Here is a 20551-nt window from a genome sequence, read left to right on the forward strand (position 1 = left end):
GTACTAAAGGATGGAGACAGAGCCACAGTCCCCTTCCAGATTTCATCATGGGGACAATAACACTATACAAGGCATGAGCCAGATATTTGTCTATAGAGTGAAAACCTACTTTGCTAAATTTTCTCTGATTTGTGAGAAGAAGTAGAAGGCAAGAGGGGCTAAAAGAGAGGGACTGGTTTAGTGCTGGAGATGATGACTACCTTGGACTTAAATGGATCATAGTGCAATACTTCCCCCAACCTCCCATCCTCCTCCCCAACCTCCTCCCCCAAACCCCCATCCTCCTCACCCACACCCCCATCCTCCTCCCCAACCACCCATCCTCCTCCCCAACCTCCCATCCTCCTTCCCAACCTCCCATCCTCCTCCCCAACCTCCCATCCAAACCCCCATTCTCCTCACCCAAACCCCCATTCTCCTCACCCAAACCCCCATTCTCCTCACCCAAACCCCCATTCTCCTCACCCAAACCCCCATTCTCCTCACCCAACCTCCCATCCTCCTCCCCAACCTCCCATCCTCCTCACCCAAACCCCCATCCTCCTCACTCAAAACCTAGAGAAATAATGAAGGATTGAGCTAAGCTTAATGGGATATCTTTAGGTAATGGCCTTTCAGCGTATTGAGCCGTTTGACAATCATGCAGAAAACGAGAGCAATACCCAGCTCCAAAACAGACCTGATACAGACCTGATGGGGTAGGTGATGGGAACAAAGAAATGAGAGAACGATGAGGTTACGGTGGAGGGAGGGAGGGAGAAAAAAAGGTATAGAAAGGAAAAGAAGCTAAGGTGGAATGTTGAAGCTTTGGGTAGAGAGGATGGTGAATAGCCTTTTCACAGTTACATGAAATGTACATAAAAGTAACATATTACCCATCTTGAATAGCGGTAGGGAAGTATTTGTAATTGTATGCCTTAGTAGGCTATAGCTTTACCAACCTTCACCCAATGACAAAGAGACACTGTGCATTTCATACTGTACCTCTCTGTACTGGACGGGATACGATCAAAGATTCACAGAGTCTAATATTGATTTGTACATCAAACCCTCAGATAGATCTTTAAGGGTTGTTGGAGCTGGACTGTGCTGTTTGTGTGGTAGGGATTAACATCCAAACATGGACCAGGTGTTAAAGGTCATGACCCCGCTGATAAATGCACAGCGAAGAGTCGACCTTAGTGAGTCTATCATACATCACCCTCTCCTCCTCCTACAATTCAGATCACACCCTCTCCCTCCCTTGAGAACACTCTGACAATGATGAAGGTTGGGGGTAAATAAGTATATATATATAAAATAAAATAAAAAAAGGCATAATATTAAAAGTGGTCCTCCAAATGAAGGGTAGTGACAGGCAAAATATTTAAATATTTTTATCATTTCATTTTTTTCAATGATGAATGTTGGAGTCAGTTGGTCTAGGCATTAGTCTAGGCAATTAATGCCAATATTTGGCTAGGTATGTAGACTTTGAATTTCAAACCAATTATCTGCAGTTTAATTAATCAACAACGCTCTACCCCACTGCTCTCAGAGAGTGTGGTGGATCTCTGGTTTCTATTGCGATTACCTGGATGCCTCCGGTGCAAGGGGAGGGGGTCTGACTCACCTGGTGGGTAGTTGATCCTGTCTGCAGGGATGGAGAGGAGAGAGTCCACGATGGAAGACCTTCTCTGGAGGAGAACAGAGATCATCTCAAATCCCTCTGGGCCCAGCAGCTCAAACAGCTGGAGGAGAGAGAGAGTGAGAGAGAGCAGAGAGAGAGAACATAGAGAGAGAAGAGAGAGAGAACATAGAGAGAGAGAAGGGGGAGACGGAGAGAGAGAGAGATGAGAGAGAGAGTGGGAGACAACAGCTGGTGTGCTTGAGCCAAAAATCCTAAAGTAGTAAACAAACACATCCTATGGTTCAACCTCCATCCTCCCCTCCAAATACACGCTTGCAATGCCAAGAATGAGCACCTGGTAATTACCATGCCCAAAGTAAGTCTGGGCCTGGGACAGAATAATGCTCTGCCGCTTAGCCCGCCAAACACAGCCACCTGGCACTTAGCTGGCTGGGGACAGAAAAGAACAGTAAACCTGACTGGGAGGGGAGCGATCACTGAGCTAGGAGCTGGCTAGCACAGGAGAGAAACATACAGTATTAACCATAGGGGGTGGAAATGCAGTGTGCATCAGACACAATGATTAAGTTTACATGCACACTAATACACTGTGTACAAAACATTAGGGACACCTGCTCTTTCCATTATATAGACTGACCCATTGAATCCAGGTGATAGCTATGATCCCTTATTGATGTCACATGTTAAATCCACTTATAATAATATAATAATATGCCATTTAGCAGACGCTTTTATCCAAAGCGACTTACAGTCGTGCGTGCATACATTTTTTTTTGTGTATGGGTGGTCCCGGGGATCGAACCCACTACCTTGGCGTTACAAGCGCCGTGCTCTACCAGCTGAGCTACAGAGGATCATCAGTGTAGATGAAGGGGAGGAGACAGGTTAAAGAAAGATTTTTAAGCCTTGAGACGGGCAAGACAAAAGATTGAAGTGCCTTTGAACAGGGTATGGTAGTAGATGCCAGGCGCACCGGTTTGAGTATGTCAAGAACTACAACGCTGCTGGGTTTTTCACACTCAAGTTTCCCCTGTGTATCAAGAATGGTCCACCACCCAAAGGACATCCAGCCAACTTGACACAACTGTGGGAAGCATTGGAGTCAACATGGGCCAACATCCCTGTGGAACGCATTCAACCCTTTGTAGAGTCCATGCCCTGACAAATTGACGCTGTTTTGAGGGCAAAAGGGGATGCAACTCAATATTAAGGTGTTCCTAATGTTTTGTCCACTCAGTGTAATTCGATATTAAACTGATTATGTCAGTAGGCAGAGTATGGCAATAGTCATGTAAACATTTTACTCTGACGTAAGGTCAAAATCTAAGTACGCATACGCAGAACAAAACATCTGCTTTTCTAAGCAATCTTTAGAATTATTAGGACATGTGAACAGCTTAATCGGCGTTCCAGCAGTGTATTTCATCTGTCCATGTGCCAGCACCGGTAACGCAAGCCTACTTCATATGCGCGAGTGAAGTGAGTTCGTAAAAACTGAAAGTATCTATGCATCTTAGAAATAGATTTCACATACATACATTATATGTCCGAACTCAGAATCAATCAGGCTTCACAAAAATAACATGGTCGCTGTGGTATAATGTTTATTTTGATTGGCAATTTTCAGCTTTTATTTAAGTCCCATCAGATAGCCTGATTTCAGATGTGTCCATGTAAACAGGATCATTAGGGAAATCGTTTATGTGTATGTAACTGCACTCAATGAGACAACATCAAAACCAACATCGTAACTGACATTAGAAGATACGAGCATTCTTGACCATTCAGAATTTGTTATCCTGCATTATTTTTTATAATAAATAATAAAGCTAAAATAAAATACAAAACAGATTATTCAATTCATGCTTTTCAGTCTGCAGATGGATAAATGGATGGATGGATAATCTGTTGGAAAGAGAGAATTTACTCTTTTGCTTTTCCACATCCTCTCTGGGGACTTCGTTAGCCACCGCGCTAGGGGAGCCAGACGCACTTTGATGATGTCAGGAGACAGGTCAGCTGCCCCCCTTTGTGAAGGGTTGTCTTTGTTTCTCTGTGTGCTGGGACTTGGTTTAATTTTCTGCCTCCAAAATCCTTTCCCTCTCAGTGACTGGAGGGTCATTCCATGTCATTTCAGCAAGCAATGACACCCACAATCTCAGATTGTTCTGAAATCATTTCTGTAGCTAGAAAAAGATAATTTTGGTTTAAATATAATTTGATCTCTGATAAATTAAGCTGACTGATTGCACCCAAATTGTCCATTTAATCTATAAAATATTCATATCCTTAACACCCAATTTGGAGGAATCCAAAGAAATGGTCAAAAGCCACTCACGGACCCCCCACGCCAAACACACCCAAACAATGAATATACACATTGATCCAGGTTTGCTGATGTCAACAGAGTGCCCCATGGTGGCAGTGGGGTTATGGTATGGGTAGGCATAAGCTACAGACAATGAACACAATTGCATTTTATCAACGGCAATTTGAATGCACAGAGATACCGTGACGAGATTCTGAGGTCCATTCATCCATCGCCATCACCTCATGTTTAAGCATGATAATGCACAGCCCCATGTCGCAAGGATCTGTACACAATTCGTGGAAGATGAAAATGTCCTAGTTCTTCCATGGCCTGCATACTCACCATACATGTAACCCATTGAGCATGAATGCTCTGGATCGACGTGTTCCAGTTCCCGCCAACATCCAGCAACTTCGCACAGCCATTGAAGAGGAGTGGTACAACATTCAAAGGACACAAGCAACAACCTGATGTGCCGCGCGGCATGAGGCAAATGGTGGCCACACCAGATACGGACTGGTTTTCTGATTCACACCACTACCTTTTTTTTTTTTTTTTAAATGCATATCTGTATTCCCAGTCATGTGAAATCCATAGATTAGGGCCTAATTAATGTATTTTAATTGACTGATTTCCTTATATGAACTGTGACTTAGTAAAATCTTGCATTTATTTTTGTTCAGTGTAGTATCAGTTTTCTGTTCAGAGAAATTAGTCATTGAAGTTGTTAGGTTTATGTCCTATCCTACATCCTGATATTACTAGGTTCTGACCACTAGATGCTGTTACTGCTATTAAGTGATTTTTTTAAAGAACCCCCCTTCCCCTCAATGTTAAAGGGATAGTTCACTCAAATTACATATTGGTTTCCTTACCCTGTAAGCAGTTTATGGACAAGGTATGACAGCAACCCATGATTTGGTTTTGTTAACCTGGCCACTGTTTCAAATGCTAACTTTTTAGCATTTGTGAAACAAATCCAACGGCTCCCGAGTGGCGCAGTGGTCTAAGGCACTGCATCGCAGTGCTAGCTGTGCCACTAGAGATCCTGGTTCGAATCCAGGCTCTGTCGTAGCCGGCCGCGACCGGGAGACCCATGGGGCGGCGCACAATTGGCACAGCGTCGTCCAGGGTAGGGAAAGGAATGGCCAGCAGGGATGTAGCTCAGTTGGTAGAGCATGGCGTTTGCAACGGTGTTTGCAAGCATTGCAAACGCCATGGTTGTGGGTTCGATTCCCACGGGGAGCCAGTATGAAAAATATAAAAAATAATGTATGCACCCACTAACTGTAAGTCGCTCTGGATAAGAGCGTCTGCTAAATGACTAAAATGTAAATGTAAAACGCAAGTCAATGGTACCTATATTAGAATGGCGGTACCTGATTAGAATTGTGCCGGAGAAGATGGCTGCCATTTTACAGCCCTCTAACCAATTGTACTATTATGTGTGTTTTTCAAATCAAATCCAATTTTATTGGTCACATGCGCCGAATACAACATGTGCAGACATTACAGTGAAATGCTTACTTACAGCCCTTAACCAACAGTGTATTTATTTTAAAAATAAAACAACAAAAAAAGTGTTGAGAAAAAAAGAGCAGAAGTAAAATAAAATAACAGTAGGGAGGCTATATATACAGGGGGGTACCGGTGCAGAGTCAATGTGCGGGGGCACCGGCTAGTTGAGGTAGTTGAAGTAATATGTACATGTGGGTAGAGTTAAAGTGACTATGCATAAATAATTAACAGAGTAGCAGCAGCGTAAAAAGGATGGGGTGGGGGGGCAGTGCAAATAGTCCGGGTAGCCATGATTAGCTGTTCAGGAGTCTTATGGCTTGGGGGTAGAAGCTGTTGAGAAGTCTTTTGGACCTAGACTTGGCACTCCGGTACCGCTTGCCGTGCGGTAGCAGAGAGAACAGTCTATGACTAGGGTGGCTGGAGTCTTTGACAATTTTGAGGGTCTTCCTCTGACACCGCCTGGTATAGAGGTCCTGGATGGCAGGAAGCTTGGCCCCAGTGATGTACTGGGCCGTACGCACTACCCTCTGTAGTGCCTTGCGGTCGGAGGCCAAGCAGTTGCCATACCAGGCGGTGATGCAACCAGTCAGGATGCTCTCGATGGTGCAGCTGTAGAATTTTTTGAGGATCTGAGGACCCATGCCAAATCTTTTCAGTCTCCTGAGGGGGAATAGGCTTTGTCGTGCCCTCTTCACGACTGTCTTGGTGTGTTTGGACCATGATAGTTCGTTGGTGATGTGGACACCAAGGAACTTGAAGCTCTCAACCTGTTCCACTACAGCCCCGTCGATGAGAATGGGGGCGTGTTCAGTCCTCTTTTTTTTCCTGTAGTCCACAATCATCTCCTTTGTCTTGGTCACGTTGAGGGAGAGGTTGTTGTCCTGGCACCACACGGCCAGGTCTCTGACCTCCTCCCTATAGGCTGTCTCATCGTTGTCGGTGATCAGGCCTACCACTGTTGTGTCGCCGGCAAACTTAATGATGGTGTTGGAGTCGTGCCTGGCCATGCAGTCATGAGTGAACAGAGAGTACAGGAGGGGACTGAGCACGCACCCCTGAGGGGCCCCCGTGTTGAGGATCAGTGTGTCAGATGTGTTGTTACCTACCCTTACCACCTGGGGGCGGCCCATCAGGAAGTCCAGGATCCAGTTGCAGAGGGAGGTGTTAAGTCCCAGGATCCTTAGCTTAGTGATGAGCTTAGAGGGCACTATGGTGTTGAATGCTGAGCTGTAGTCAATGAATAGCATTCTCACGTAGGTGTTCCTCTTGTCCAGGTGGGAAAGGGCAGTGTGGAGTGCAATAGAGATTGCATCATCTGTGGATCTGTTGGGGCGGTATGCAAATTGGAGTGGGTCTAGGGTTTCTGGGATAATGCTGTTGATGTGAGCCATGACCAGCCTTTCAAAGCACTTCATGGCTACAGACGTCAGTGCTACGGGTCGGTAGTCATTTAGGCAGGTAATCTTAAGAGTCCTTGGGCACGGGGACTATGGTGGTCTGCTTGAAACATGTTGGTATTACAGACTCAGTCAGGGACATGTTGAAAATGTCAGTGAAGACACTTGCCAGTTGGTCAGCACATGCTCGGAGTACACGTCCTGGTAATCCGTCTGGCCCTGCGGTCTTGTGAATGTTGACCTGCTTAAAAGTCTTACTCACATCAGCTACGGAGAGCGTGATCACATAGTCATCCGGAACAGCTGGTGCTCTCATGCATGCTTCAGTGTTGCTTGCTTCGAAGCGAGCATAGAAGTGGTTTAGCTCGTCTGGTAGGCTTGTGTCACTGGGCAGCTCGCGGCTGTGCTTCCCTTTGTAGTCTGTAATAGTTTTCAAGCCCTGCCACATCCGACAAGCGTCAGAGCCAGTGTAGTACGATTCAATCTTAGTCCTGTATTGACTCTTTGCCTGTTTGATGGTTCGTCGGAGGGCATAGCGGGATTTCTTATAAGCGTCCGGGTTAGAGTCCCGTTCCTTGAAAGCGGCAGCTCTACCCTTTAGCTCAGTGCGGATGTTTCCTGTAATCCATGGCTTCTGGTTGGGGTATGTACGTACAGTCACTGTGGGGACGACATCATCGATGCACTTATTGATGAAGCCAGTGACTGATGTGGTGTACTCCTCAATGCTGTCTGAAGAATCCCGGAACATGTTCAAGTCTGTGCTAGCAAAACAGTCCTGTAGCTTAGCATCTGCGTCATCTGACCACTTTTTTTATTAACGAGTCACTGGTGCTTCCTGCTTTAGTTTTTGCTTATAAGCAGGAATCAGGAGGATAGAGTTATGGTCAGATTTGCCAAATGGAGGGCGAGGGAGATCTTTGTATGCGTCTCTGTGTGTGGAGTAAAGGTGGTCTAGAGTTTTTTTTTTTCCTCTGGTTGCACATTTAACATGCTGGTAGAAATTAGGTAGAACGGATTTAAGTTTCCCTGCATTAAAGTCCCCGGCCACTAGGAGCGCTGCATCTGGATGAGCGTTTTCCTGTTGATTTATGGCCTTGTACAACTCATTCAGTGCAATCTTAATGCCAGCATTGGTTTGTGGTGGTAAATAGACAGCTATGAAAAATATAGATGAAAACTCTCTTGGTAAATAGTGTGGTCTACAGCTTATCATAAGATACTCTACCTCAGGCGAGCAAAACCTCGAGACTTCCTTAGTATTTGATTTTGTGCACCAGCTGTTGTTTACAAATATACACAGACCGCTTTTTCCGCGTTATTTGTAATTTATTTTGTACATAATGTTTCTGCCATCGTCTCTTATAACCAAAAAGAGCTTCTGGATATCAGGACAGTGATTACTCACCTCGTATTGGACTAATAATTTTTCTTCAACGAGGCGGCCCGCGAAGGATATCCTACAGACACCCGACAAGGCCCAAATCCCTGTCATTCGCATGAGGAAGAGACTGAGATATCGTGGACGTAGGTCAGGGTGCCTTGTAAGGATCCGACGGCGAGCGAGTAAACTGCCACTCATATCAATCCTATTAACCAATCTTCAATCATTGGAAAATAAATTGGATGACCTAAGATTACGGTTATCCTACCAACGGGACATTAAAAACTGTACTATCTTATGTTTCACCGAGTCGTGGCTGAACGACGACATGGATAACATACAGCTAGCGGGCTATACGCTACATCGGCAGGATAGAACGGCTGACTCCGGTAAGACAAGGGGTGGCGGTCTGTGTATATTTGTAAACAACAGCTGGTGCACATAATCAAATACTAAGGAAGTCTCAAGGTTTTGCTCGCCTGAGGTAGAGTATCTTATGATAAGCTGTAGACCACACTATTTACCAAGAGAGTTTTCATCTATATTTTTCATAGCTGTCTATTTACCACCACAAACCAATGCTGGCATTAAGATTGCACTGAATGAGCTGTATAAGGCCATAAGTCAACAGGAAAACGCTCATCCAGAGGCAGCGCTCCTAGTGGCCGGGGACATTAATGCAGGGAAACTTAAATCCGTTTTTCTACCTAATTTCTACCAGCATGTTAAATATGCAACCAGAGGAAAAAAAAAAATCTAGACCACCTTTACTCCACACACAGAGACAAAAATAAAGCTCTCCCTCGCCCTCCATTTGGCAAATCTGACCATAACTCTATCCTCCTGATTCCTGCTTATAAGCAAAAACTATAGCAGGAAGCACCAGTGACTCGGTTAATAAAAAAGTGGTCAGATGACGCAGATGCTAAGCTACAGGACTGTTTTGCTAGCACAGACTGGAACATGTTCCGGGATTCTTTAGATAGCATTGAGGAGTACACCACATCAGTCACTGGCTTCATCAATAAGAGCATTGATGATGTCTTCCCCACAGTGACCGTACGTACATACCCCAAAAGGAAGCCATGGATTACAGGAAACATCCACACTGAGCTAAAGGGTAGAGCTGCCGCTTTCAAGGAGCGGGACTCTAACCCGGGCGCTTATAAGAAATCCCGCTATGCCCTCCAACGAACCATCAAACAGGCAAAGAGTCAATACAGGACTAAGATTGAATCGTACTACACCGGCTCTGACGCTCGTCGGATGTGGCAGGGCTTGAAAACTATTACAGACTACAAAGGGAAGCACAACCGCAAGCTTCCCAGTGACACAAGCCTACCAGACGAGCTAAACCACTTCTATGCTCGCTTCGAGGCAAGCAACACTGAAGCATGCATGAGAGCACCAGCTGTTCCGGATGACTATGTGATCACGGTCTCCGTAGCCGATGTGAGTAAGACTTTTAAGCAGGTCCCTGACTGAGTCTGTAATTCCAACATGTTTCAAGCAGACCACCATAGTCCCCGTGCCCAAGGACACTAAGATAACCTGCCTAAATGACTACCGACCCGTAGCACTGACGTCTGTAGCCATGAAGTGCTTTGAAAGGCTGGTCATGGCTCACATCAACAGCATTATCCCAGAAACCCTAGACCCACTCCAATTTGCATACCGCCCCAACAGATGATGCAATCTCTATTGCACTCCACACTGCCCTTTCCCACCTGGACAAGAGGAACACCTACGTGAGAATGCTATTCATTGACTACAGTTCAGCATTCAACACCATAGTGCCCTCAAAGCTCATCACTAAGCTAAGGATCCTGGGACTAAACACCTCCCTCTGCAACTGGATCCTGGACTTCCTGACAGGCCGCCCCCAGGTGGTAAGGGTAGGTAACAACACATCTGCCACACTGATCCTCAACACGGGGGCCCCTCAGGGGTGCGTGCTCAGTCCCCTCCTGTACTCCCTGTTCACCCATGACTGCATGGCGAGGCACGACTCCAACACCATCATTAAGTTTGCCGACGACACAACAGTGGTAGGCCTGATCACCGACAACGATGAGACAGCCTATAGGGAGGTGGTCAGAGACCTGGCCGTGTGGTGCCAGGATAACAACCTCTCCCTCAACGTGACCAAGACAAAGGAGATGATTGTGGACTACAGGAAAAAAAAGAGGACTGAGCATGCCCCCATTCTCATCGACGGGGCTGTAGTGGAACAGGTTGAGAGCATCAAGTTCCTTGGTGTCCACATCACCAACGAACTATAATGGTCCAAACACACCAAGACAGTCGTGAAGAGGGCACGACAAAGCCTATTCCCCCTCAGGAGACTGAAAAGATTTGGCATGGGTCCTCAGATCCTCAAAAAATTATACAGCTGCACCATCGAGAGCATCCTGACTGGTTGCATCACCGCCTGGTATGTCAACTGCTCGGCCTCCGACCGCAAGGCACTACAGAGGGTAGTGCGTACGGCCCAGTACATCACTGGGGCCAAGCTTCCTGCCATCCAGGACCTCTATACCAGGCGGTGTCAGAGGAAGGCCCTCAAAATTGTCAAAGACTCCAGCCACCCTAGTCATAGACTGTTCTCTCTGCTACCGCACGGCAAGCGGTACCGGAGTGCCAAGTCTAGGTCCAAAAGACTTCTCAACAGCTTCTACCCCCAAGCCATAAGACTCCTGAACAGCTAATCATGGCTACCCGGACTATTTGCACTGCCCCCCCACCCCATCTTTTTACGCTGCTGCTACTCTGTTAATTATTTATGCATAGTCACTTTAACTCTACCCACATGTACATATTACTTCAACTACCTCAACTAGCCAGTGCCCCCGCTAGTTGTTGTTTTATTTTACTTTTTAATAAAAAATAAATGCACTGTTGGTTAAGGGCTGTAAGTAAGCATTTCACTGTAATGTCTGCACCTGTTGTATTCGGCGCATGTGGCCAATAAAATTTGATTTGATTTATATCAGCACTGTCGCGCTTCATATCCAAAGCATCTATAAGTAAGTAACATTGAGTTACACAATCAAATTCTTGATACTTTAGGATGACTTGGACATGAAGCGTGAAAATGCTAATATAGGTACCATTGAATTGGATTTGTGCCACAAAGTTAGCATTTGAAACAGTGGACAACAAAACCAAAGCATGGATTGCTGTCATACCTTCTCCATAGACCAATTTGTTATTTTGTAATTTGGGTCAACTATCCCTTTAACATTGGGAGGGAGGGGGGAGCAGCACCATCTAGTGGTCAGAACCTGGTAATATCAGGATGCAGGATGGGACATAAACCTAACAACTTCAATGACAAATTTCTCTGAACAGGGGAAATAAACCATCACCAAATTCACTGAGAATACATTACGTAGGATGAAGAAACAATATACAGAGCCACAGCTCCATACTACTTGTCAGACCTAGAGAACTGATACTATATATTCATTGTTAGGGTGGGTTTGGCGTGGGGTCTGTGGGTGGCTTTTTACAATTTCTTTGGAATCCTCATGTCTTACTCATTGTTAGAATTTGTTGGGGTCCAAATCAGATGTTATGCACTATATTTACTGAATATTATATGAATCCTATCATTTCAAAGGTCCAATTTGGGTGCAATCAATTAGCTTATCTTCACAAAGATCAAATTATATTTCAACAAAATAATGTTGCAGGAATGCTAACCTTATCAGTTTCTTCCCACAGAAACGATTTCAGAACAATCTGAGATGGTGGGTGTCGAAATCCTTGTGCTTGTGCTTTTTGAGGTGGAATGACCCTGGGACTGTTTGTTGTTATTGTTGGTCTGTTTTTCACCTGCTGCCCAGAGAGAATCTTTTTTATGGGCACTCATGAATTCTGTCCTTGAAGTTCATTGGATCCTCTCAGCCTGGAAGGGAAGGTGAGTAGGACAGAGGAGTCCGCTGGGAGTGAGAGACAGTCTTCCCCTCAGAAGGAAGGAGCTCACAGAGCTAACCACCCTGAAGGCTTTTTTTTACCTTTAAGCCTGGATGAGGCTGAGACATTAGGTGAACTGTGACTGTGAACCATAGAGAGTTCTAGAAAACTCTATGGCATAGGCTACAACAAGCTTTCAGGAAGACAGGAAACTATCAGTGTCCACATAGATCACTGGTTATAATACAAATGTTGAATGAGACTGCCATATAAGCAGCACACAGTATGTCTTACAGCAGTCAAAAAAATGAATATAACTCATCAAGAGTCTATGTCCCTGTGCTTTAATGAAGGCAGAGCTCTTCTTTTCACTACCACCAAAAACATACCTTTAAAATCAAGCTAGAAAAAACATTACTTTGTATTCTTTCTTTCTCCTCTCTTTCTCAAGCCACTGCTATTGCAGCAAATGTCATCATTCCAGGGGTACAAATGAGAGGTAATAAAAAGCGGTGGGTTTCTCCTCTGTCACATGTAATGGTACAGAGTACAGAGCCTTTAAACTTTGCTGTTGAATTTAGAGTCACGCGCAGGGAGGTGCGTGGAGTGCACACACACAAAGGGCACTCCACATCTAAACATGTCAGTAGGAGAGTTGGCTTCCAAATGTCAACTACGTGGAGAACATCAGAAGAGAATGTAGAAGCAGGTATTAGTAAAAACCTACACTGTCTGCTGTGGAGAAAAGTAAAGGTAGAGGAGAGAGAGAGAGAGACACTCAAGAGGACAGAACGAGGCACTGTTTGTCTAATTCATAAGTGAAAGCCAGAGGTTTCAGCATGTGGCCTACAGAGCATGTGACCTACAGAGCATGTGGCCTACAGAGCATGTGGCCTACAGAGCATGTGGCCTACAGAGCATGTGGCCTACAGAGCATGTGGCCTACAGAGCATGTGGCCTACAGAGCGCACTCTAACCCGAGGGGGTCGAGGAGAACAAACAGAAGAGAGCCACTAATAAATTATATTAATTAAGGTGTGTGGCGACCTTGTGTTTTTGTGGGCTGCAAGGGAGAGAGGGAGAGCGAGCGAACAACTCTAAATTAAGCACCTGTATAAGAGAGATGGGAGCAGTGCCCAGAGCCTCATCAATCCATCTTTCCTTCCTCTCCTCCGTCACAACCTGGCATCTCCCCCACTCTCTCCCCCTCTTCGTAAGTGTGTTCTTGTCTTGTGGAAGAAGTGAACAACATGTCTCAATAACACCATGGCTCAGCACAGACTAAGTGCTGCCTTAATTGCCTGTTGTTGCCCAGTAATTCTAGCCCAGTTCTTCTAGCTAGTCTTGATTCATTGGTAACTGCGGAAATCCTTTCAACATACAGTAAACCCAAGGTCTTTCCACCCTCTAAAAACCATACAGAATCTCAGACCTTAAACATTGAACCTGAACACTGTTTCACTTATTCTTCCTTCTGTGTGGCATACAATACTGCAGCCTTTATCCTGATGTGTATGTCAGGCATACTGCAGCTTTCCTATGGGATGGGACCTCCCTGGAGAAGCAGTAAGATCCTCCTCCTCTCCTATAAGGTTAAGGTCAGCTCTCCAGATCTCTCCAAGCTCATCTATAGCATGAGACAACACCCTAAGCTAAAGGCCAAGGTTGACCTGCAGTGGAGACGGGGTCCAAAGTGGATGTGGTCTGACCCGGCGTTTAAACCCCAGAGGCCAGCTGGCTAAGGTCAAGGAATAACAGTGAGGTTTGGCTCGGCACAATAGTGTGAAAAGGGTAAAGGTGGTGTGAGAGGGTGCTGCTCACCTCGTTCTGCAGCTCGTCGTCACTCTTGGTGGAAGCCAGCATCTCAAACAGGGAGGTGCACAGTTCCTCAGGGCTGGAGGAAATCATGTTGCCTCCGTTCATGTACTTCTCCACCTCCCCCCTCAGGATGGTCCCATCCCCAGAGCTCTGAGCCCCTCCCGGGCTTAGCCTGCCTCCATCCACCTCTCCCCCATTACCCCTGCGGCCTTGGTGGTTGTTGAGGAAGCTGTGGAAGTCCAGGCCTCCACCAGGGGTCTCATCCTCAGGGCCCCCGGCCCAGGGCAGGGCCTCCTGGGGGTCCAGGGCGTAGCAGTCATAGGAGAAGGTGATATTGCGTCCGAAGGCCGAGCCGCGCTGAGGGGTGCGACAGGCGCTCTGGGAACGAACAAACTCCTCCACCTGTAAAACATCAATAAATAATAAATAAATAGTACAGCATAATAAATGTATTCTAAGAAAAATTGGATGGTAGAATAATAAAATACTAGGAAGAAAATGTATAAACCAAAAAGTAACTTTTTTTATATTTTATTTTAAGTAGGCCTATATATAGTCATAGTATTACAGTTGTCCCCAAATACAAAATTAGACTCCCCCCACCTGGGACTCTCCCAGAGGGGCCACGGCCCGGGACACAGCAGCACAGGAGGCATCGGCTGCCGAGGAGGGGAATGGGCCGAACATCTGCTTAATGGCCCTGGTCTCCTCATGACCCACATGGTCCTTGTTGTGGAAAGTCTCAAACAGGAAGACAGCAGCACTCTCAATGGTGTCCTGGCCATGCTCTGTCCCCACTGCCAGAGACATGGAGAAACAACAAGATAATTAGTTAGCTAGATGCTAAATACCATCATCATCATTTATTATGAGCCCAGCTTCTCCAGTCCCACTCTTCAACCGAGGCATATGCTGACACTGATGATCATTGTGATTATCAGAAAACCCACAACCACTACTATTACCATTAGTGATATCTAGCTGGCTAGTGGCTACAGCAATGTGATATTTCTTGCTGTACTGCTGTTTCAACTGTATGTTCCAAGCAGTAAAAGGATAGCACTGTCTAGCACTGCTCCTCAGAGAAATGAAAGATGGATAAGAGCACTTTCTAAAAGACATGTATCCTCCCTCCGTAGCTCAGTGAGAGCTCTGTTTAATGAAGGGAATGAGGACTAATTGTCCAAAAGAGAAGAGAGGGAGACAGAGGGGAAAAAGAGAGCGAGAGAAAAAGAGAGGGAGACAGATAAAGGGTGATACTTAGAGAGGCAGAGGGAAACGGATGAAAAGGATTTAAGCCAATTAAAATGGCCTAAAAGCATCTCACTCTCCATTGTGTGTGTCAGGGCACGATGGATGCTTTTCATCTTCCTTCTCAGTGTGTTCTAGAGCTTTACTTTACTCTCTACACTCTAGTTAGCCAGACAGGCTAAGGGCACATTAGAAGGACCAAAATTACATGGTCAAGAACATTTAGAAAATATCCCAAATACGTGTTTATTATCACTGAAGGCTCTCTGGCCTTTCAATGATGAGGACAAAAAAAGAGTAGTGGCGATCAGAAAGCAAATAAATGGAACAAAATTGGCTTTTTCATAAAAATCAGCTTTTATCACAGGGTTTCAAGGAGGTAGGTAGGCCAAAATGCTTCTCTTGGTGAGCTCTTAGACAGCATTTCAAAGTAGAAATCCTGACTGTACAACATGTTTTCAGGGACCTACTGTGTGTCTATTGTTAGAATGTACTCTTATTTGCTGACAACATCCTGGCATTCTCTACTAAAACACCTCAGCTAAGGAACATGCATCAAGCTCTACACTATATAATTGATCTTTCAGAGACACTGACCCTGGCCTGGAACACATGAGCCTTTAGACAGAGAGACACCCCCAGGCAGCCAGCCTCCACTAGCTGTCCTGAGCTCTTGATCCTCCACATACATGTAGCTGCTGTTAGAACCCCAGGTTGGTTCTCAATTTGTCTTCCCTCGATTCCTTGTGTCCTCTCTCCTCCTCAAAACACGTTGGAGGAGAAGGTCAGAGGGGAGAAACCTTGGATCTTTTCCTCTAATGCGTTTGGAGGAGGAGGTGATTAAAGGGGACGTGAGGAATCGAGGAAAGACATTGAGAGAGCCTCAGAGATGCCTTCTCATGTGTCCTTCAGGGCCTCAGTCTCCTCCTGTACACTACAGAGGCGCTCCGCCTGGAGGGCATCCACTCTCCACTGCACGCCACTGTGGTATCTATCAGGGATGCAGTGGGATTAGGGGGACGGAGGGGTGTGTGTGATCACCCGTCCCCCAACAGGCAGGATCAGAATAGTAATAAGAGCAGCAGGAGAGGGCCCTGTGTTGCACCGCTGTACGACTTCTGGAGTTGTGGGGGATTTGCATCTAATCTAATTATAAGTCACATCAGGACATCCGGTCGCCGCGGTGACGGCGGAAGCTCTGACACCTTGTATGGGGTTCCTTTTGGTGGAGCAAGCTCTCCATAGGAGGTTGAATCCCAACAGTGGAGGGGAGGCTCAGTGCTTTGTCTTGAGGCTAAAAACTATAGAGGACTATTGCACATTTTGACGGTGAGGAAATATAATACATTTAAGTGTGGCCCTCCGGACCTTGGTGAAGACCAAATGCGGCCCCTGGGGCAAAATGAGTTTGACACCCCTGGTTTAGAATGTGTATTAGCCAGACCATTGAGTTGATTACCTATCACTTATCAGTGTTTCCCCTATATAAATTTAGCAGCAGCACCCCATGGGATGGGCAACCCCATGCTTCGGCCTGTTTATTTAAAGCCGCCATGCTACATAAGCTGGTCTAAAGGTTATAATGCTTTTAAAGGGAAAATTATATTTCAGATGGTGTCAACATAATTTAATCATTTTGGAGTAGAATGTCCTTTTAAAAAGTCACCAGAAGTGACTTTCTCACAGTCATTCTACAAAACAACAACTGTCTTTGCCACCACTGCTGGGAAAAGTCCTAGGGAAAACACTGCCTATTCACCCTCACAGATAACATAACATTAGAATGGTACTGTATGACTGAAAGTGTATCCCAGCCAGGCCAGCGAGTTGATTACCTATCTGTTTGGCAGCCTGTAGGATGCTCTTCAGCTCCTGTGCTGCAGCCTGCTGCTCTGCCTTCTCCAGATGCTGAGTGAAGAACTGGACTATCTTCTGCCATGTCAGGCCCTCTCTGGAGAACAGCTCCTGCCTCTTTAGACGCTTGGTCTAACATGAGACAAACAGACAGCAAGGGCATAGTGTTACACAGAATTATCATGAAACTATGTAGTCTGATATTGGATGCACACAGTGACCTCTCTCTCCATATCCCTCTCTATCACATGCAGCAGAGGGTAATTCTAAGCCCTTTTCATAACTAAAAGACATCGCTAAATTCCTTGCATAGCGAGCGACTTTGAAATAAGAATTTACTTTAGCATTGGGTATTAGTGCTCATCGGGTCAGGGGGTTCAGTGCAAGGAGGGCCAGCAGCAGTATTAACACCATGCCTTTATTACAATCAGCACTTCCGTGTCCTCTAAAACTAAAGCATTTTTACTGGAGCTCTGATAATCTCCCAGCGACCCTCATTAGTCCCTCAAGCAGCAGTTTTCACACTGTTGAGGATTTAGCTCTGGGAGAACAGGGCCAGAGGTGGTGGTCTGAGGACCAGGCCCAATTTCCTCCTAAGTAGAGTATCGCAATACACACCAACAACTTAACAAGCCCCCAGTCAGAATGAGAGGAGAAATTAGGGGAATAGAGGGAGAGGCAAAGATTAGAATATATTTTGAAAAGGGAGAGAGAGTAGAGAGCGGATTAAAGAAGATAACAGGAAAAGAGAGGTATCATGGTAAACGGGAGAGAGCTGGAGAAAGAGAGATCAAGAAGGGAATTGAGTGAAAAAGCACTACAAGTAGCCTATGTGTTCACAACAGCCCAAAGCATCCTCCTCAATTAGCTTAATTCACATACATGTGTAATCAGCTCCACCTCCCTCTTATAATAAAGCATGGCTGTGAATTGCTAGGGACCTCAAGGATGCGATATCACGATACTTAGGTGCAATATGATATGTATTGTGAATCGATACTGTGATTTTATTGCGATTCGATGTTCCAAACATATTTCTCACCAAATGTCTTCTGCAGAGGTTCAAGAGAGAGCAATGAGAAATCGAGTTTTGATCAGTCATGGTCATAAAAGTGATGAAAACAAATTGACTCCCTATTTAAAAAGAAGACAGAAAACCAGCTTTGAAGGAAAAATACTGGCGTTTTGGTGGTGGTACAGCCGACTAGCGCTAAAATAATATTGTGATAACGAGATAGTGTCCCATCACAAAGGTTAGTCAGATATGGTCTATAATGTAACTTGCTTTGGGTTTGCCTTACCTTCAGATCATAGACTTCTTCAGTGAAGTCTTCGTGCTTGCTCACAGTAGAGAAGGAGCGCAGGGCGCCGGTGAGCCGGGGTGGAGACATTGGTTGCCCACCACTCTGTGATCCATAAGATGCTACCACACAGTCTATTTCTGGTCTGAAAGTTGTACAAAATATTCACAGTCTATAAAATCAATGGCAGAGTAAACAAAACAATACATTTTCCCTCACCACCAACAAAGAGAGTTGATTTGTTTTCAATTGGAAGATAAGGTTACATAGATGCTGTCACACAACTGAAGTGTTGGGTAACCAATTTAGGTAACGTAGCTAAATGCTTGGTCTGACAGTCAGCCTGTCAACTCCACTGACAGTTACCTAACGTTAGCTAATTCTGGCTAGCATCACTTAGTTAGCTAACTTAACGTTAGCTGACAATGCATGTCGTGGCTAACAATACAGCCTCTTGCCATAACGAGTGTTTGAAAGAAATGCTGTAATCTCAATGTAAACAACGTGATTTTGTTGATACGAATAGAATAGTTAAGGTGAGCTAACTAGCTAGCTTAGCACAGTGGGAGGGAGACCAAATAGAGAGATTTACGTTAGCTAGCAGCTAACGTTAACTGCTTCAATATGCCACGTCTCCCGATACAATTGCCACAAATGCAGGACAGCGTGGTACATGTCATCATAATAATACGAACAAAGGGCGTAAGGATAAATTATACATATACTCGTAACGACAGCAAGGATGTTATACTCACGTTTCTACACTTTCAGAAGCGTTTACGTCAGATTTTATGTCAAGATGGAGAAGTGGGTATTGTAGTACACTTATAGATACTTGTAGGCCTGTAGACATGTAAAGGACTACAATATCCATATTCATCGATACAAGAAAGCAGCAGTAATCGATTTGCGAGAGAGAAATCAGTGAACTACAGGTATTTATGACAATGATCTTTGCCTACAATATCATCAAAGATATTGATAACTAACAATTTTGGGGGGGAATGAAAAGAGTCCCTGTGTGGAAAAGTTTGGGAACCCCTGGTGTAGGGGAATAATATAAGAATGTATTACAGCTTTCTAGCTATGAGTTTATTCATCAGTGATGATCACTGGTCTGTGGGTCCAAGGTTGGCCATATGCCGCGTTCAGGTGCTAGTCTGAACTAGGAAACTCTGACATTTCCGACTTGCTGACTGGTTGTAGGAAAAGTTTCCTTGTTCTAACTAGCAAAAGTATATCTGTGGTAAACACAGATTTAGGAGATCTTATACGTTTTGTTCTATGAGAAATCTTCATCAGCTATCGTAACTTTTGTGAATTTTGAAGCATTTATGTAATCTAAGCAACTACATAAAGCACATAAAGGCTTCATAATTCATAAAGTTAATGTTAATTGCCTGATATAATCTCATAAAACAAAACCTATACAATCACCTAAGCAGGTGTTAAAGATATTCTCCTGTACTTTTGTATACTTTTTAGCCAGTAGTTCTGAAAGTAATGCCCACGAGCCAAAAGTAGTCCCTGAAAATTGTGTACTATGTCACAAATGTGCAGATATGTGCACCACGTCATTGCTCTCTCTCTCGATCTACAGTGTGTGCCACTTGCTAGATGTCACTCAAATGGCGAAGGGCTGAAGCTCATTGGCTCAAACTCAAATTGCTAGGGGGCAGGCCCATGTGGGGGTAAATTTAGGAAAAATGGTGCCGCAAAGCTTCCAGAAAACAGTCGCTTTCAAACTAGGGATTTCGTGGCTAATTGAGGTAAAACAGTAATTCTGCTCATAGATTATGCATGTACGAACTACACATCGACACATCCAGCCCAAAGGACCAGAGCACGTCTTTACCTTTAGACCTTATTTTCAGCATTTATCCCAAAACCCCATTCTTTCCCCATTAATTTCCCCCATAGAAATGGCCAAGGAACCAGAGGTTCTCATTTCGGATTTTAGGACGACAAGCTGGCGAGCTCTATTATGGCCCAGCAGTAGGCTACTTAAACAGTAAAATGGGATCAATTCCAAACTGCTCATAATTTTGCTCATAAATTCCCCCCATACTTGGTTTGAACCCTGGTGGGAACTAGGCCTACTAGCCGTGCCGCTTTGTGGACAACGACTCCCATTTTTAGGGCGGTGAGACAAGTATCTTGTCAGTATAT

At 45.0% G+C, this 20551-nt stretch overlaps 1 protein-coding gene across 1 annotated transcript in view; it reads right to left on the minus strand.

The window, feature by feature from the left end:
- LOC311116043 (activating signal cointegrator 1 complex subunit 3-like) overlaps nt 1-19152 on the minus strand; it is a gene marked incomplete at its 3' end in the record, with an annotated part of 112076 nt that extends 92924 nt beyond the window's left edge. The window contains exons 1-6 of the mRNA XM_084191177.1: nt 19138-19152; nt 18383-18527; nt 17063-17213; nt 14580-14773; nt 13980-14378; nt 1613-1730 (exon numbers count right to left, since the gene is read on the minus strand). Coding sequence (XP_084047303.1) covers nt 1613-1730; nt 13980-14378; nt 14580-14773; nt 17063-17213; nt 18383-18472 — 952 coding nt within the window. The remainder of the gene's footprint in view (nt 1-1612; nt 1731-13979; nt 14379-14579; nt 14774-17062; nt 17214-18382; nt 18528-19137) is intronic.
- Nucleotides 19153-20551: the final 1399 nt, after the last annotated feature.

Source organism: Coregonus lavaretus (genome assembly GCF_964263955.1).
Source record: "Coregonus lavaretus genome assembly, contig: HAP1_SCAFFOLD_989, whole genome shotgun sequence".
NCBI lineage: Eukaryota > Metazoa > Chordata > Actinopteri > Salmoniformes > Salmonidae > Coregonus > Coregonus lavaretus.